Source organism: Ovis aries, chromosome 3, assembly GCF_016772045.2.
Source record: "Ovis aries strain OAR_USU_Benz2616 breed Rambouillet chromosome 3, ARS-UI_Ramb_v3.0, whole genome shotgun sequence".
In the NCBI taxonomy this organism is placed as follows: Eukaryota; Metazoa; Chordata; class Mammalia; order Artiodactyla; family Bovidae; genus Ovis; species Ovis aries.
In genome coordinates this window covers 133,958,208-133,973,792 of record NC_056056.1, presented here as the reverse complement: position 1 = coordinate 133,973,792, position 15,585 = coordinate 133,958,208, and the positions used below count along the sequence as shown (strand labels likewise).

The 15,585-nt window shown below is 51.2% G+C and overlaps 1 protein-coding gene across 1 annotated transcript; it reads right to left on the bottom strand.

Annotated features, from left to right (window-relative positions):
* Positions 1-2,063: 2,063 nt before the first annotated feature.
* On the bottom strand, positions 2,064-14,441 carry LOC101111440 (keratin, type II cytoskeletal 5-like). The gene is made up of 9 exons (XM_012174220.4): positions 13,962-14,441; positions 12,011-12,219; positions 9,332-9,392; positions 8,407-8,502; positions 6,027-6,191; positions 5,125-5,250; positions 4,444-4,664; positions 3,808-3,842; positions 2,064-2,635 (listed from the first exon to the last, which is right to left on the bottom strand). The coding sequence occupies exons 1-9, from the start codon at positions 14,439-14,441 to the stop codon at positions 2,433-2,435; spliced, it is 1,596 nt and encodes a 531-aa protein (XP_012029610.1). The 3' UTR covers positions 2,064-2,432.
* Positions 14,442-15,585: the final 1,144 nt, after the last annotated feature.

Below are 15,585 nucleotides of genomic sequence, written 5' to 3'. Positions count from 1 at the left end.
TGCAATGCAGGACTTTGATTCGATTCCTGGGTCGGGAAGATCTGCTGGAGAAGGGATAGGCTACCCGCTCCAGTATTCTTGGGCTTCCCTGGTGGCTCAGCTGGTAAAGAAACTGCCTTCAATGTGGGAGACCTGGGTTCAATCCCTGGGTTGGGAAGATCCCCTGGAGAAGGGAAAGGCTACCCACTTCAGTATTCTGGCCTGGGTCACAACATGACTGAGCCACTTTCACTTTCACTGGTCTGGGATTAGAGGCCAAATTAGATGTAATTGAGGATACTCTATTTCCCCCAAGTGGTTTCCATGTTTTTCTGCAGATGCTTCAGACCCAAGTACCCCTATGGGCTCCCAAGTGGTCCTAGAACCTCCCTAGAAGAGGGAGGGAGGCTTTGGGCATGAGAGAAGCTTCCCTAAGCAGGCTGGGCCCTGGCCTTTTCAGGCCAGGTGGGGTCCTGACTCTGAATCAGCTACCCACCCCTCATCCCTCTAGGGCTCCTGAGATAGAAGGCTCCAGACACAGACTCTTGTCTCCAGGGGCCTGGTTAGTCCAAAGGAGGCTTCAGGAGACTCAAAAGGGGGTTCCTTGTGCTTGAGGAGGGGAGAGGAAGGGATGGCCTCCCTAAGACTCTTTGGGCCCCAGATGGCTGTTAGCATAACTGACGGCATCTTGACCCTTACAGTTCCTCCTGTCCTTTCCCTGACCTGACCTAGGACCATACTGTGTGGTAAATCACTTCTTTGCCATCAGGGGCTTTGTGGTTAATAGATATTGCTTAATAATCATTAAGGCCAGGTGGCCCTATGCTCTGTTGATCCTCAAGCAGTGATGACAACCTTCCCTGACAAGACTAGTAACCTATTCATAAACCTTGACTTAGCATTGCATGTCCTGTTAAATATAACATTATCCCTGTGGCCACTTGGTGGTGTAGAGTGCAGTTGCGAAAGCTTCTGTGTTGTTGTCGGCCAGATCTTACCGTGTGAGTAAGTTACCCTGTAATAAACTTATCCATTGATGATATGGAGCTGCTTGCCTTGTTTTTTTTGGCTTCAAGATACCTTCTCAGTTAGGTGGGCATGTTTTGTTCCCTCCATCCTCCAACAGGTCCCCCAAGTATGTACTCATGTCAGTCACTAGGTCAGGGCTCCTTTCCCTGTCTCTGCCCTCCCCATCCTGAGCCTCCCAAGGATGGATGCTCTGACCTGAGGACATTTCTGGGAAGGGTCATTGCCCTCAGGAATTGTTCAGGTGGAAGCAAGTTACAAGCTTTCTCCCCAGCACCTAGGACACAGCTCTTTGCTGATGCCTGAAATGCCTCCTTTCCATCAGTCCCATCAGTGAAGCCACTGTAGCCAACTTGTCTTTCCCTTCCACACTGTGGCCTTTTGCTAGGTTAAGATCAAGTCAACAACAATAATAGTAACATCATTTACTGGGTGTCTGCTATGTGTTGGAACCAAACTGAGCTCTACATCCATTATCCCATTGAATTCTTATGATAACCATGATATAGTTTCTATTTTATGGACAAGCGAAGTGAGGAGCAGAGTGGTGGAGTAAAACTCCCAAGACACACAAACAGGCTGGGATGGGAGAGGATCCAATCCCAGCACTTCTGATGTCACTACGCTCTACTGCTCTCGTGGGGAGGAGCCTGGGTTAGGACTCAAGGATCTACTGTTAATATGCATTGTATCCTCTCTGTTTCTTGGCTTCCTCACCTCTGGATTAGGAGACTGAACTCAAACATTCTTGTGCTTGGCAATTCTTAGTCTAACTGTGACACTTCACACTGGCGCCTTTTGCATTGTCTTGGCTTGGGTCCTGGAGTGCTGGCGAGGGAAGACTGGGACTTGGGGAGGTAAGGGTGTAATGAAAGACTCTAGGAAATGGCAAGAGGCAGAGGTGAGTGGAGGTCCTGTTGCACGATGTCCAGGGGAGGGGATTCTCATTCTGCCCTGGAGTAAGCCCTGCAGGTAGATAGAACCTGCCCCCAGAGAACTCCATTTCTGAGGTCATCCTCTGAGTGTGGGATAGGACACAGACTCAGTCAAGACCTAGAGAGCTTGGTAACATTTTTATTGAAGCAATTTGAGGGGATAGGCAGGCACCGGAAGCAGGAGAAGTGTTCTGTCTATGGTGGGAAATGCAGGCCTGGACTGCACTCAGCATCTCTGGGGACACCAAGATCAGCTCTAAGCAACCCCAGAAAGGAGTGTGGCTGCCAGGGATCTGGGATGAGGAGCAAGTGGGGTACCTTTGCGGGAACCCATTTGGAGGCAGAGGGATGAACAGGCGAGCTAGGGACTCACAGGCTACTTCCCTGCTCCTGGTGCCTCTTGTGATTCAGTGCATGGGGGTCAGCAAAGCGGTGGGTCTTAGGCCTTGGGGCCAGGGGCCTTAGAGGGGAGGCAGTGGGGCAGGGGGCCCTTTAGCTCCTGTAACTCTTGCTGGACGAGGTCTTGGAGATGATGCGCACGCTGGAGCTGGTGCCGCTCATGCCGCGGCCGCTGGTGGAGCTGAAGCTACCGCCGCTGCTGCTGAAGCCGCTGCTGCCAAAGCCATAGCCGCCCCCGGTCATGCAGAGGCCGCCGCCCCCGCTGTAGCCCGAGCCCCCGGAGGAGGAGACCACGGCTGTGGAGAGAAGGCACAGGGCACACTGGCAGCCTCGTCCCTGGGTCTTATGCCCAGGCGCCTCCCTCCCACAGGCTCCCCGGGGAGCCCCACGGTCCCCATCACCCGCTGCCTCAGCGAACACAGGACATGGCAATTTTCATAGCTTGCCCAGCTGTGACCACAGAGGTTTCTTTGACAGGCCTGAGAGGATGCCCTTACTATGATACCCCTATTTTTCAGGGGAAGGAACAGGTGCAAAGACACCAAGTGGCAGGCCCAAGGTCATACCTGCCGGAAAGCAAGTCTTGGGCCCCTGAGCCGTGTTCGTCCCTCCTCTCTAGCTGGGGCTTTCCCACTGGGTGAGACAGGAGGTGGGCATCACAGGCTCCCAGATGGGTGGGGCCTGACGGCTATACAGGTGAGCCTTCCCCAGACAGGAATCCCCTCTACTGCCTCCCTGAGAGGCGATCCTTTTGTTTCTGCTCAAATCCCTTCTGCAATGGGAAGCTCCCTGCCTTGGAGAGCAGCTCCCCACATCCTGTGGAACATTTGAAGATGCCTCTTCAACCTCCCCTCTCAGTGTCTGGTTCTCCAGGCGAGGCATCCCTGTTCCTTTAACTCACTAGTTTCCAGCTCTCTCTCATCCTGGTTTTCCAGCCTCCCTCCCAGGGCCGGACCCACGGGGGCCCCAGGGAACTCTCCATCCCATGTCCAGTACGCCACACTCCATGGATGCCGCTGGAGCCTGCTGGGTCCTTCTGCAGAATGAATCTCCCTGGCTTCCTTCCTGGGACCTGAGGGCAAACCTCTCTGCTCTCTTGTTCAGTTAATTTGCTTCAATTTTCAACACAGGTCTTTAGCTTTTTAATAGCCTCTTGTTAGTTTGAATTTCTGCCAGAACTAGCTGAGAAATCAGGTGTTCGGATGAGAGAGCCGTTGCTTTGTGAGTAGTCCTGTCCCATAACTGAGGTCCTCAGGGATTTGGGTGGAGTGGGTTTATGCTTCCACCAGAAACCTCTCTTGACCCCACTGGGAGGAAGGGCCAAAGAAGAAAGGGGTCTCCACAGAGCATCTCAGAGAATCTTAATGATATCCCTGCCCCTGCTCATTCACTATCTGTTCACCAAAAATGATGCTGTTAGCTTCTGTTTTGTCTCCCACTTCTCAGTCATCCCAAGACATTTACTCACAGATATTCACGGGCCCGACACCTTCTCCGGTGAGTCTGTTGCAGGAGGGGAGAGAAAGACATATTTCATTTGCTGAGAAGTTAGAGAACCCTGGGTTCTTTGTATTTAAAGCTATCAGCACAGAGGGCTGGCTGTGCTCTCGGCACTGTGCTGAACAAGACTTTTAATCATCCTATTAGCTGTAGGAAGCTGGTGTGACTCTGAGAGGGGACATTAGAAGAGAGAGCAAATCCAAATATACGGCGAAATGGGGAGACAAACTCGTGCTCACTATGTTGGGAAGGACAGTCAGATGGTAGGCCTCTCTGGGCAAACAGAGCCCCCGAGCCTCGCCTTGTCCTGAGTGTGGCCTCATTGATCACAGGGCCTGGGCAGAAATGACCCTGCCGATGGCCTTCCAGGTAGTCACGGACCACCTCCTCCTGACACCTTCTATCCTGGCCCCTGCTCTGGGTCCCATCGGAGCTCAGGGAACGACTTCAGGACACTGCAGGAGATCACTGAGTTTTAGGTCCGTTTCTATTCTGAGCATTTCTGTTTGGGGCCTCACACTGTGGGGATCTTGGCTGCTGTGGCACTGCTACAGTGCTCCGGTGGCATCTATCTGAACCACAGCAGGAGGAGGAGCTTGCTCACCTGCACTCCTCGCCCTCCAGCAGCTTCCTGTAGGTGGCGATCTCGATGTCCAGGGCCAGCTTGACGTTCATCAGCTCCTGGTATTCACGCAACTGCCGTGCCATGTCCTGCTTGGCCTTCTGCAGGGCCTCCTCCAGCTCGGCCAGCTTGTGCTTGGCATCCTTAAGAGCCAGCTCCCCACGCTGCTCAGCATCAGCAATGGCAGCCTGGAGCGTGGCACACTGCCAGGAGGACACAGGAATTGATGAAATTGTCCACAAGGAAGGAGGGAAGATATGGGCTTTAGGTTAAAAATGTGGAAGGATTTCCTGAAATGGATTTCATGCAAAGGAGGTTGGATGGAGTATCATCATCTTTAAAAATAAGATTAATCTATGTTCTCCTTGGATACTTTGTGACTTAAAATGGAGAAATGGTTTTCAGGGTCCCGTTCAATATGAACTTCTCTGAATTGTGGGTAAGTAAAAAGTGAATCAGTTTTGCCATATATGCCTCCAGAGGACAGCATCTTTCCAAGAGGAACTGATGTTGGACAGATCTCAGAAAGAAGGTCCTGGCCTCCCTGGTAGGGGCAGAAGACTACAATTTTATATTACTGGACGATCATTCATCTGGGGAGAACTCTCTGCATGGGCTGAGGCAGGGGAATGGATGAGATGGCCAATGGTTCCTCAGCCCTACCTGCTTCTTCACATTTTCAATCTCAGAGCGCAGCCTCTGTATCACTCGGTTCAACTCAGAGATCTCCATCCTGGTGGAGCGGAGGTCTTCCCCGTGCCGGCCGGCAGACCGCTGCAGCTCCTCATACTGGGGGTCAGGAGATGGACGAGAAGGGGCGGTGAGGCCAGAAGGTGGTGGCTTCCCAGGGCCCAACAGGGCTTCTGAGGCAACGCTTAGAGGCACCTCCCTTTGCACGCAGCTGTCTCCATCAAATCCATTGCACTGTCTCTTGGCTCTGCCCCTCACTCTCCATATCCAAAGTCCACTCCACAGGTGGACCTTCCTATACCCCAGCTTTGGTCCTTTGTCTTCATAGTCAGATGTCTCACCCCCACAAACTCAGCGTCATTCGGGGGTGCTTGTCACTTTCTAATTTTAAAGCTCATTCATATTTGTTTTTTCCTGGCACCAGGTCTTGTATCCCCAGAGACTCCTCAGCTCTAATCTGGAAAATGTCATTGGGTAACCCCTAACCAGCCTTTGCTCAGCCTCTCAGCCCCAGCTATTTCTACCTCTCATCTCTGGATGCAGGAAGCTAAACCTACCTCTTGCTCTCACCCTCCCTCTCTTGTGCCTGCTAGTACTAGCGGCCGGTACTGTTCAGCTGTCCCTGGCCTCTCCTCTACAAGGCATCAGAGGGTGTTCATCCTCCTTGGGGCAGGACTGACCACCTCTTGCCTTTGTCTGGCTGTTCCCCCAGGTCCTGACAATGCTGCCTGAGGAGTGCTCTGACAGAGTGAGCCCCAAGCTGAATTCAGATCTCTCCAAGTCCGTCAGACTGGGAGGACAAGGCTTTTATCAAATCTGCCTTTGAAATCTCAGTTCTCTGAGACTGTTTCATGAAATTGACCTTGACACCTCACCTTGATCTGGTACCAGGACTCAGCCTCGGCCCGGCTGCGGTTGGCGATGTCCTCATATTGGGCCTTGACCTCAGAGATGATGCTGTCCAGGTCTAGCTTGCGGTTGTTGTCCATGGACAAGACCACGGAAGTCTCAGAGATCTGGGCATGAAGCTGAGCCAGCTCCTGCGAGGAGGTCCACATGGGAAAGCTGAAGTTGGGTGTGTTTGTGTGCTTATGTGTGCGTGTACCTGCGTGTGTATTGTGTGTGCGTGTGTGCACGCATGCATGTGTGTTGGGAGACTGTGCCCAGCACCCCAGAACAGACCCTGGCACTGAGGGCCTCCCTTGCACCACAGGACTGAACATAAAGGGCTGGGGGGACAGGAGGCAGGTCACCAGGTGAACACCTGCTCTCTATCTGCACAGAAGGAGCAGCGGCTCAGGGAGCTGTAGCCGGGTTCTCCAGAGGTCACTCCCACTGTCAAGGGCACGCACCTTGTTATAACCTGTCAGTTCTGCGATGTCTCATATTCTGAGAAAATGCAACCTTTCATTCCAAATAAAGCAATTATCTTGGGAAAGAAAGCTGAGTCAGAAAGAGCTGGAAAGCTGTGCTGTCCCAGCCCCATTTCCTAAACTTGCTCCTCCCTGCTCCCCGGGGAAGGGAAACGGAAACCCCCTGGAAACAGTAGAAAGACCTGAAAAATTCAAGCCTAGGATCTGCCAAGCAGGTTAGATGGCATCTCTGAGCCTCAGAAAGACTAGTCCTATTGCTGCCTCCCATGATTTCTGTGAGCGTTAAATATATTCACGTTTGTACGGGGCTTCCCTGGTGACTCAGATGGTAAATAATCCTCCTGAAAGGCAGGAGACCTGGGTTCGATCCCTGGGTTGGGAACATCCTCTGGAGAATGGAATGGCTACCCACTCCAGTATTCTTGCCTGGAGAATTCCATGGACAGAGGAGCCTGGTGGGCTATGGCTACAGAGTTGCAAAGAATCAGACATGACAGAACAACTAACACTTGTATAAGATGTGTTTTGAAGCAGAAAATCCACAAGTAATTTGTTAATGATGACTTTACAGAATCATCTAAAACAGTGGTTCCCAAAATGTGATCCTCAGACTAGCAGTATCACCATACTGAATCACAGTTGGTGCTCTCACAAGATCTTTAGGAGATTCTAATGAGCTGTACAATTTAAGCATCACTGATCCAAAGCCCAAATCTTTAAGCGACAATATCAGTTGTTAATTAATTGTTAATTCCTTTCTTTATTAACACTTGGTTCATGAATTTCCTGATTCAAGTAGTTATTCTTTTGTTGCTGTTAGGTTGTAATTTGCGTTTCCAAAATTGTTTTTCCTGATAGTTGACCTAGCTAGGGGAGTCTCAGCCCGCAGGATTGCTGCTCAGCATTGGGAGCCAACATCACTCTGGTTTTCAGCATTGAAGTGAATAAGCAAAGAAAATGATGGGTTTTTTTTTTTTTTTTTGCCCCCAAGTGGGTGGTCATTGAAGCCACTTGAAGACCCAGAGTCCATGTTCCTGCTCCTGGAACATGACCAGATTGTGTTGGGCATCACACACATGCAACCCCATGAGCGGATTACCTGTTGTTACCAGGCCCACCTGCGATGCACACAGCCCCCTGCATCCCCACCTCCACATCACTAACCTCATCTCGGCTGCTCCCCACTCACTGATTCTACACCGCTCACATGGGCCTCCTTCTGGCATTTCTGGATCCTCAGTTCCTTCAGGTTATCACCCACCGTCTGCCTGCCACTGCTCCCTGTTGTCTATTTCTCCATCCCCCCTCAAATAGGGTAGTTATTTGATTTTCTCCATGCTGCCCATCTCCGGGGAGCTCCAAGAACTTACGGCCTTGATTGCATTTGCCCAGTGCTGTGTTTTGCAGCCTTGAGCTCTGCGTTGGGCTTATAGAGGCACACAGCAAAACGCCTCTTCAGGGGAGCCAGTTCAATATTTTGTGTGCTTCTAGAAACACCTGAAGGCTCACTAGTTGCCACTTGATCTGCATAATTACATCATCCTGCAGTTGCCATGGGAAAAGTAACAGGTAAATCTGAACTGGGCTGGGTGAGCTGGGTTGCTCAGATCATTCTATGGAAACCGCAAGTAATTCGCTCACAGGCAGCTCTTTTGTCTGACCCACAGAACATTCTTGAGTTTCTCACATTATCTGATCCACCAGCTGCCCTGGGAAAACTCACATTCTCCCTTGGTAGGGGAAGCAACATCTACCGCATCAATTCCAACTCAGGCATGGGGTGAGGAGCAGAGGGGTGACCAGGGAAGGGGCCAGCAGCCTCTGTGCTCAGCCGCGGCCCCCAGCCTCCAGCCCTTCTGGGGGAGCCCCCGGCTCTGCTTACCGCTTCGTAGAAAGACCTCAGGAAGTTGATCTCGTCCATTAAGGCTTCCACCTTGGCCTCCAGTTCCACTTTGTTCATGTAGGCAGCATCCACATCCTGGGCACAGAACATGCAGTCACTCCGAGTCCCACCCTTCCTGGGCTAGCTGGCCCCTCTGTCTGTGAGTTAAGCTGGAGGACTTCAGCTCCCGGGGACAAGAGCATTTCTCTCTCCCAGGCTACAGATAGAGTAGAACTTACAGGGGGATCCAAACTCCGTGTGGACCAGGTTCTTGGGGATCGCCCATCTGCTCATCAGCTGGTGCTACGTGGAGAAACCTTGCATGTCACCTCCTTGCAGTGAGGACAGCCTGAATCATCCTGGGCCCTTGGGCCTCCGCTGCCTGTGGCCTCACCTTCTCCCTGAGGCATCCCCCTCCTTGCACTCTGTCCCTTCCTCCCCTTCCCACATTGCTGCTCCTGCTCTTCCTCCCTCTCCAGATTAGCTTCAGGGCTGGATCTCCCCTCCTTCTGCCCATCCACACTGAGCAGAAGGGTTCACAGTTTCTGGAGCTGGGCGCCGTCCTATGCCCATTCCTGAGCCTGACTTGAGGTCTCACAGACTCAGCTCAGCACAGGGCTCATTTTGCTTCTCCTTTCCCTGCATAAGATCCACGTTGGGGAGGGGACTGGTGTTAAGATTTATAGCTCAGACTTGGGTGTCCTGGATCCTGACTCACTTCTGGTTATCTGGGTAACCTGGGGCAACTTATTTAACCTCCACGCACCTGAGTTTTCTCACTTCTAAAGTAAAACGTGCTTCCAAGATTGGTTATGCAAATTAAATAAAGCCTCGTATACAGGGCCGCAGACTGATGTGGCAGCTATCACTCCTGGGAGGGGCTCCCTGGGCCCGGAGTCAGATCAGGGCACCCCTGTCTCCTCACCTTCTTGAGCACCACAAACTCGTTCTCAGCTGCTGTGCGCCTGTTGATTTCCTCTTCATACCTGCGGGGAGAAGGAAGTGGGTGGATGTTCAGAGCGGGGCTTCTAGGAGTGAGGTCCAGTGTAGGGGTGTAGGTGGGAATCCAGAGCAGACTTGGAAAACACACTGCTGAAGTGTTGCTCTCCTATTACACATGTTCAGTTCAGTTCAGTTCAGTCACCCAGGTACTTCATGTTACCCAACCCCAAATCCATCACACAACCACCCCTGTCCAAACAAAACCCAGACTTGAAACAACACAAAACAGAACTGCCCCTCATTCTTTCTGAGGTCTTCCTCACAGATGTATTCTCAGAGGTCCTGTGAAGGGGTGCGATGCTTCCTTTTACCCCATGGCCTTGCCTAAGCCAAGAGGAGGGACAGAGATCAGTAGAGGGGGGCAGTCTGGGCCAGGCCGGCGCCTGCACCCAATGGCGTCCTCCTGTTGCCTCACTGTTCTGTTTTCAGCTGCTGACCCGCTGCCTGGGAAGCAGAGTCTTTAGGCTAATAAGAGACCTCCCTTTTCTCCCCTCCACCAAGTTTTCTCATCTTCAATTTGCCCCTGAGCAGCAACCCCACTCTCCCTAGCGCCCCCCACCCCACTGATCTCTGGGAAGGAAGCCTCAAGTCTGCTCTAGGTAACATTCCCCACCCCACCTCTTAAGCATCAGCCAATCCCACCTTCTCGGAGGCTTGGGATGGCTGAGCTGTGGAGGGGGCTTCATCCCTTTTCCCTGTTGGCTGAATAACCCAGGGCAGGTCCCTTCACCTCTCAGAGGCTCTTTCCATCCGCGAGGCAGCTTGTTGTTGGCTATATACGAACCCGCGGGATGGGTGCCACTAGACTCTCCCTCACTTTCCTATTGCGCCTTTTGTCTACAGAGTCTTCAGTACTGCGCCTCCTTCCAAGTTCTTTGGGAAAACGAATCTGATTTTTCTTATTGTTTCCCAAAACTGTCTTTTCATTAAACATGGTCATCTTTGCTTCCCCAACTCCATGTAATTGTCTTTCTCTGTTTCCCAGCTCACAGTCCCTCTGGCCAGAGGGAAAGCCTCAAGTGGCCCTGCACAGGCCTCTTAGACACCTACCACAGGAACACTGCTGTCCTCTAACCAGCAGCACACTCTCCAACAGATCCCCCATATACCTCCAATGTGCATTTTTTCTTCGCGCCCTTGAGTTTTCTGTCTCTTCCTCCTGGAAGCCTTCTTGGATTGAAATACTGTTATCCCATATTTGCATGATATTATAAATTATCTGTCAGCACTTGTTTCTCTTGTCTATGTTCACATCACTACATGCATTATACTTAATCATCAATATAATGAAAATAGCTAACACGTGTTAACAGCTTACTATGTACCAGGCACTAGATACCCTATTGAGTATTTTACAAGCAAGTGTTGCTTTAATATTCTCAGTCTCCCTATGAGGTGGGTACTATTAATATCCCCTTTAACAGACTAAAGAACTAGGACTTAGAGAGTTTCACGTTCTTTAGATATTGAGTCAGTAAATGATTAAGCCAAGATTGTAAATCTGAGGATTTCGCTAGTGTCTAGTGGCTAAGATTCTACACTCCCAGTGTGGAGGGATCCAGGTTCAGTCCCTGGCTGGGGAACTAGATCCCACATGCCTCAACTAAGACTTGATGTAGCCAAATAAATAAATAAATATTTTTTTAAATCTTAAAGAAAAATGATTGTCAATCTGACTAGGTTCTCTAGCACTGTTCAGCAGAACTTTCGCATTGATAGAAATGCTCTATACCTGCCTATATTATGGGACCCATTAGTCATATGCGGTGACTGAGCATTTGAAATGTGGCTAGTGTCCTTGAGGGCCTGAATTTTAAATTGATTTTAACTTTAATTTAAATTTTCCCATGTGGCTTGTGGTTAACATGTTAGAGCAACTCTAAAATCTGGGCTCTCAGGACCTTATACAAATGGTAACAATAACTGGTTTGGCCCAAGAACAAACATTAAAACTAAATTAAAACCGTAGAAATAAGAAATTATTTGTATCTTTAGATATGAGCACACCATTATGATTAGCAGGGTGTGTGTGTGGTTCCAGGGAAAAGGCAGTAGTTAAACCTTCTTGTTCTTCATACAACAGCCTTGGCCAGGGTTGGGGTGGATATGTGAACGTTGTGTAAATCAGCAATCAGATTGAGGTGAACAAACGTGAGCATGAGATTCTATGAGTTCAGTTCATCACTAATGCGTTGCTACTTCTATAGCACTGGATGGGTCATTTGCTATCTCAGAGCCTCACTTTCCTCATCTCCAGAGTTTTCAGGGTTGTATGTATCATGCTCTGTGTGCCCATATGAGTTATCATTTCTAAGCCCAGCCCCTCCCCCAAACCTCAACGTTCTTTTTTTTTTTTTTTGGCTGCACAGCGCACGTGTGGCATGCAAGATCTTAGTTTCCCAGTCAGGGGTCGAACCCCTGCCCTCTGCATTGAGAGCATGTAGTCTTAAACACTGGACCCCTAGGGAAGTCCCTAAGAGCCCCAGTTCTTTTCCTGGGTCCACCTCTGTGTCCTGAGTGTGAGCCCTATTCCCCACTGGCTTGGGCACTTCAGGAGAGTCCGGCACCTCCCCCGGAGCCTCAGGGCTGAGCTACCACTCACTTGTTCTTGAAGTCCTCCACCACTTCCTGCATGCTCTTCAGCTCCACCTCCAGCCTCGAGCGCTCTCCCCCCAGGCTGTCCAGCTGCCGCCTCAGGTTGTTGATGTAGCCTTCAAACATGGGCTCGAGGTTGGCCCGGGTCGCTTTATGCTCCTGCAGGAGGCTCCATTTTGTCTCCAGGACCTTGTTCTGCTGCTCCAGGAACCGCACCTGCCGCCGCCAGAGGTGAGAACCCATAAGCATGTCTTTACAGCCGTTGCCTCCAGAGGGCTCTGGGATTCAGGACCCCCGACAGTGCAGGGGGGAGCCCTGCAAGATCTCAGAGTCCAGGTGGCAGGCTGGACTCCTTGTTCTCAAGCTGGCAGGAGCCTGGGATGTAAATAGCCAAGCCCATGTTGGTGCGATGGGGCTGGAAGACTGGCTAGTGGCTGGTTTTGGGGGTGAGAATAGGCAGGAGGGCCAGAGTGCCAGGAAACCATCTGAATACATCAAACCATGCTGATGTGTGGTAGCTGAAGAAAAGAACACTCCACCACATTACTTTGGTTCCCAGTAAATGGGCAAGAGGTTCTTGGCAGAAAGTTCACCCATTTGCTTTCAACATGATTTCTCTAGATCTAGAATCTGGACTCAGTTGCCACCACAATCCAGGAATGCTGGAGTAGATCACTCTGGAGTCACCTTAGGGGGATCTGGATACAATTTCAGCCATGTCCCTCATAAGCTGTGTGGCCTTGGACAAGCCTCATCTTGTCTCTATTCTCTGAGACCTCAGGTTCCTGTGATCTTGTGCTACTAATCTGGTTTTCCTGAATTGCACTCAACTGCTCCTCAGGCTGGGAGACAGCCTCGGGAACATGAAAAACCTTTGTCTCTAAACTAGCCCTTCTGTTGGGAGCAGCTGGAGTGACACACAGCCTCAGAGAATGAAGGAACAGAGCCTCCAAGACTTTGGAATTGGCAGTGTGCCTATGGAGGGTCTTTAACAAATGCATCCCACTTCCGCTTTCTCTTCCATTGTCCTGGCTCCCAGTCCTCCCCAGCCACATGCCCTCATTCCCCAAGACCCCGCCAGATGAACTGTGGAAATGCAGGGCCCACATCCTTCCCCTCAAAACCGGGCTCCTGGAAATCTCACATCTGTTGGTACAAACATGACATCAAGTGGAGGACATGGGTGATAAAGGCTCAGCAGTCCCTGTGGTTACGTTTATACATTCAAAGGTCTGGGTCCATATGATGAGGCATTTCATAGCCTGTTAGACCTGCAAGAGGACTTTGGAGTCCATCTGTTCAACCCAACTGAGGCTTGAGAAGTTGGGGATTCTCCCAGCAGGAGAGCTGACGATAGGACTGGTTGCCCCTCAGTTTAGCCCTCTTTCTTTCAGACTCCAGGATCGGAGCCTGAAAGATCTAGATTTTTGAGCTGGTTTTTCCCAGATGGAAGCAGTTAGCTCCAATGTGAACTGGTAGTACTGCACACCGGAACTGGGGAACCCCTTAGGGTTCCAGGCCAACAGCAGGGGAGACTCAGGGCTGATGTCACGACTTTCCTTTCACCAAAAGGAAAGTCTGAAGCCCTGAGTGCCTCCCTTGCCAATCAAATCAATAGTGAGGCTGCCAAGGACTTGCCCCAGTTGACTGGCAGGGAAAAATGACCTCAGCCTGTGAGGTGAACTTGTAACCTTCCATTTCTTGATCCTCTGCCTCTGAACCAATTCCTTTTGCTGTCTAATTTTAAGCCAAGTTCATGGCTATCCATCAAGAGAACAATATTCTCGCAGTGGGTCAGACAGGTCTGGTGCCCAAAGATGAACATTTTTCTAATCTCAACAAGGTGGAAAACCACTTCCTCCACACCCCTGGCCCCCAGGACCTCAGAGAAGAACAGAAAGCTGAGATACTCCTGGGTGCCACCTGCTCTCCTGGCGGGAACCCCATGGCCCTCTCACCTTGTCAATGAAGGAGGCGAACTTGTTGTTAAGGGTCTTGATCTGCTCCCTCTCCTCCTTCCGTACCCGCTGGAGGGACGGATCGATCTCCAGGTGAAGGGGGGTCAGGAGGCTCTGGTTGACGGTGACCTCATGGATACCTCCAGCGCCAGACATCATCCCGCCTCCAAATCCATAGCCACTGCCAACTCCTCCCACTCTGCACCCTATGCCTCCCAGACCCAACCCATAGCCAGCACCCCCGAAGCTGGTCCGGTTGGAGCGGTAGCCACTGCTGATGGAGATTCTCTTGTTACCCCCAAGGCTGTGGAGGCTCCTGGTTCCAAAGCCTCCTCCAAAGCCACCCCCGAAGCTCTTCCCACTCTGGACCATGGAGATGGAACTGAAGCTGGGCCTGCAGCCTGAGAGGAGGTTGGCTGAGGAAGCGCTGAAGTTCCGAGAGCCCCCTGACTTGATGGTGATAGAGGATCGTTGGGTCATGGTGGGAGCCGGTGTCAGCGGGTCAGAGGAGTGAAACTGTCACAGGGATGAGCAGCCTTCCAAGTCTAGCTCTCCACAACTCTCCTTCACTTTTATCCCTTTCGAGAACTGGGCTTGGCCAGAGAAGATCAAAGACCACTCTGTTGAGTTCATCTTAATGGTATGTCTGGACACGACCCATCTTCTTGCACCGCTCATCATCACAGGGAGCACCCCACCCAGGGCAGGACCAGGCCTGGGAACTGGGACCTGGGGCAGGCCTGGTCCCAAGCCCCCCCCCCTCCCCCCCCTCCCCCCCTGCAAATCATCCCATGTTCTCAGCCACATGCTGCAGATATTCCCATGGCTTTCCTTCTCCTCCCCTTTTCTTGAGTCTTGGACTCTGAAACCATACACTTGATTACAGCCTTCCCATCATGGTCACTTACGAGGGAAAATTTTTTTTATTGAGGATTTCATCTGTGCCAGGCCATATGCAGGTCAGTTATAAGCATTAAGTTACTTGATTCTCATTGTGAGGTTGGACAACAAGAATAATAATTGCCAATATTTATGGAGCAGCAATTATAAGTAGTGCTTTCCACATGTTTCTCATTCAAACTTCACAGAGCAGGAAGGGGTAGCTCTTATTATTCTTGTTTTGCGCATGAAACAGTTGAGGTGTAGAGTAGTTCAGAGACTTAGGACCCAGCAGTCCGACTGCAGGTCACCGGCTCTGCTTCACTAGCAGATGGCGAGGTGGCTTGTTTGAGGGAAGGAGCAAATTCAGGATTTCCCTCCACATTCCTGTGCCCTCTACCCCTCACCCCAGTGGCTCATCCTGTGGTCACCCTGAGGGCCAGGGACATATTCTCAGTGTCATTTCTCTCCTTCCTTCCATCCTCTCCCTCCAAACCTTCCAAATGTTAGCCCCTGGTTTTACACTCATCGTTTCTCATCCTAGTTCATGGCCCCTTCCTTCCCTTCCATTTAACTTCTTGCTCTTTCACCCTGGACAGCTGTGTTTGAGATCCCTGGTTCCCAGAGCCCATCGGTGTGGTCCTGAGCACTGACCCAATCCCTCCAAGCCCACTCGGGCTGCACCAACTCTGGGTGATGCCAGGGGCTGAGGTCTGATGGGAGGTGTCCAGAGCCTGTAAACTCA

Excerpts from the sequence above, each read along its gene's own strand:
- LOC101111440 (XM_012174220.4), bottom strand. The coding sequence starts at position 14,441 with ATGACCCAACGATCCTCTATCACCATCAAGTCAGGGGGCTCTCGGAAC. Across the intron at positions 12,220-13,961 it reads TCGCCTCCTTCATTGACAAG|GTGCGGTTCCTGGAGCAGCA; the intron begins GTGAGAGGGCCA and ends TGGCGGCGGCAG. Across the intron at positions 4,665-5,124 it reads TTGAAAATGTGAAGAAGCAG|TGTGCCACGCTCCAGGCTGC; the intron begins GTAGGGCTGAGG and ends TCCTCCTGGCAG.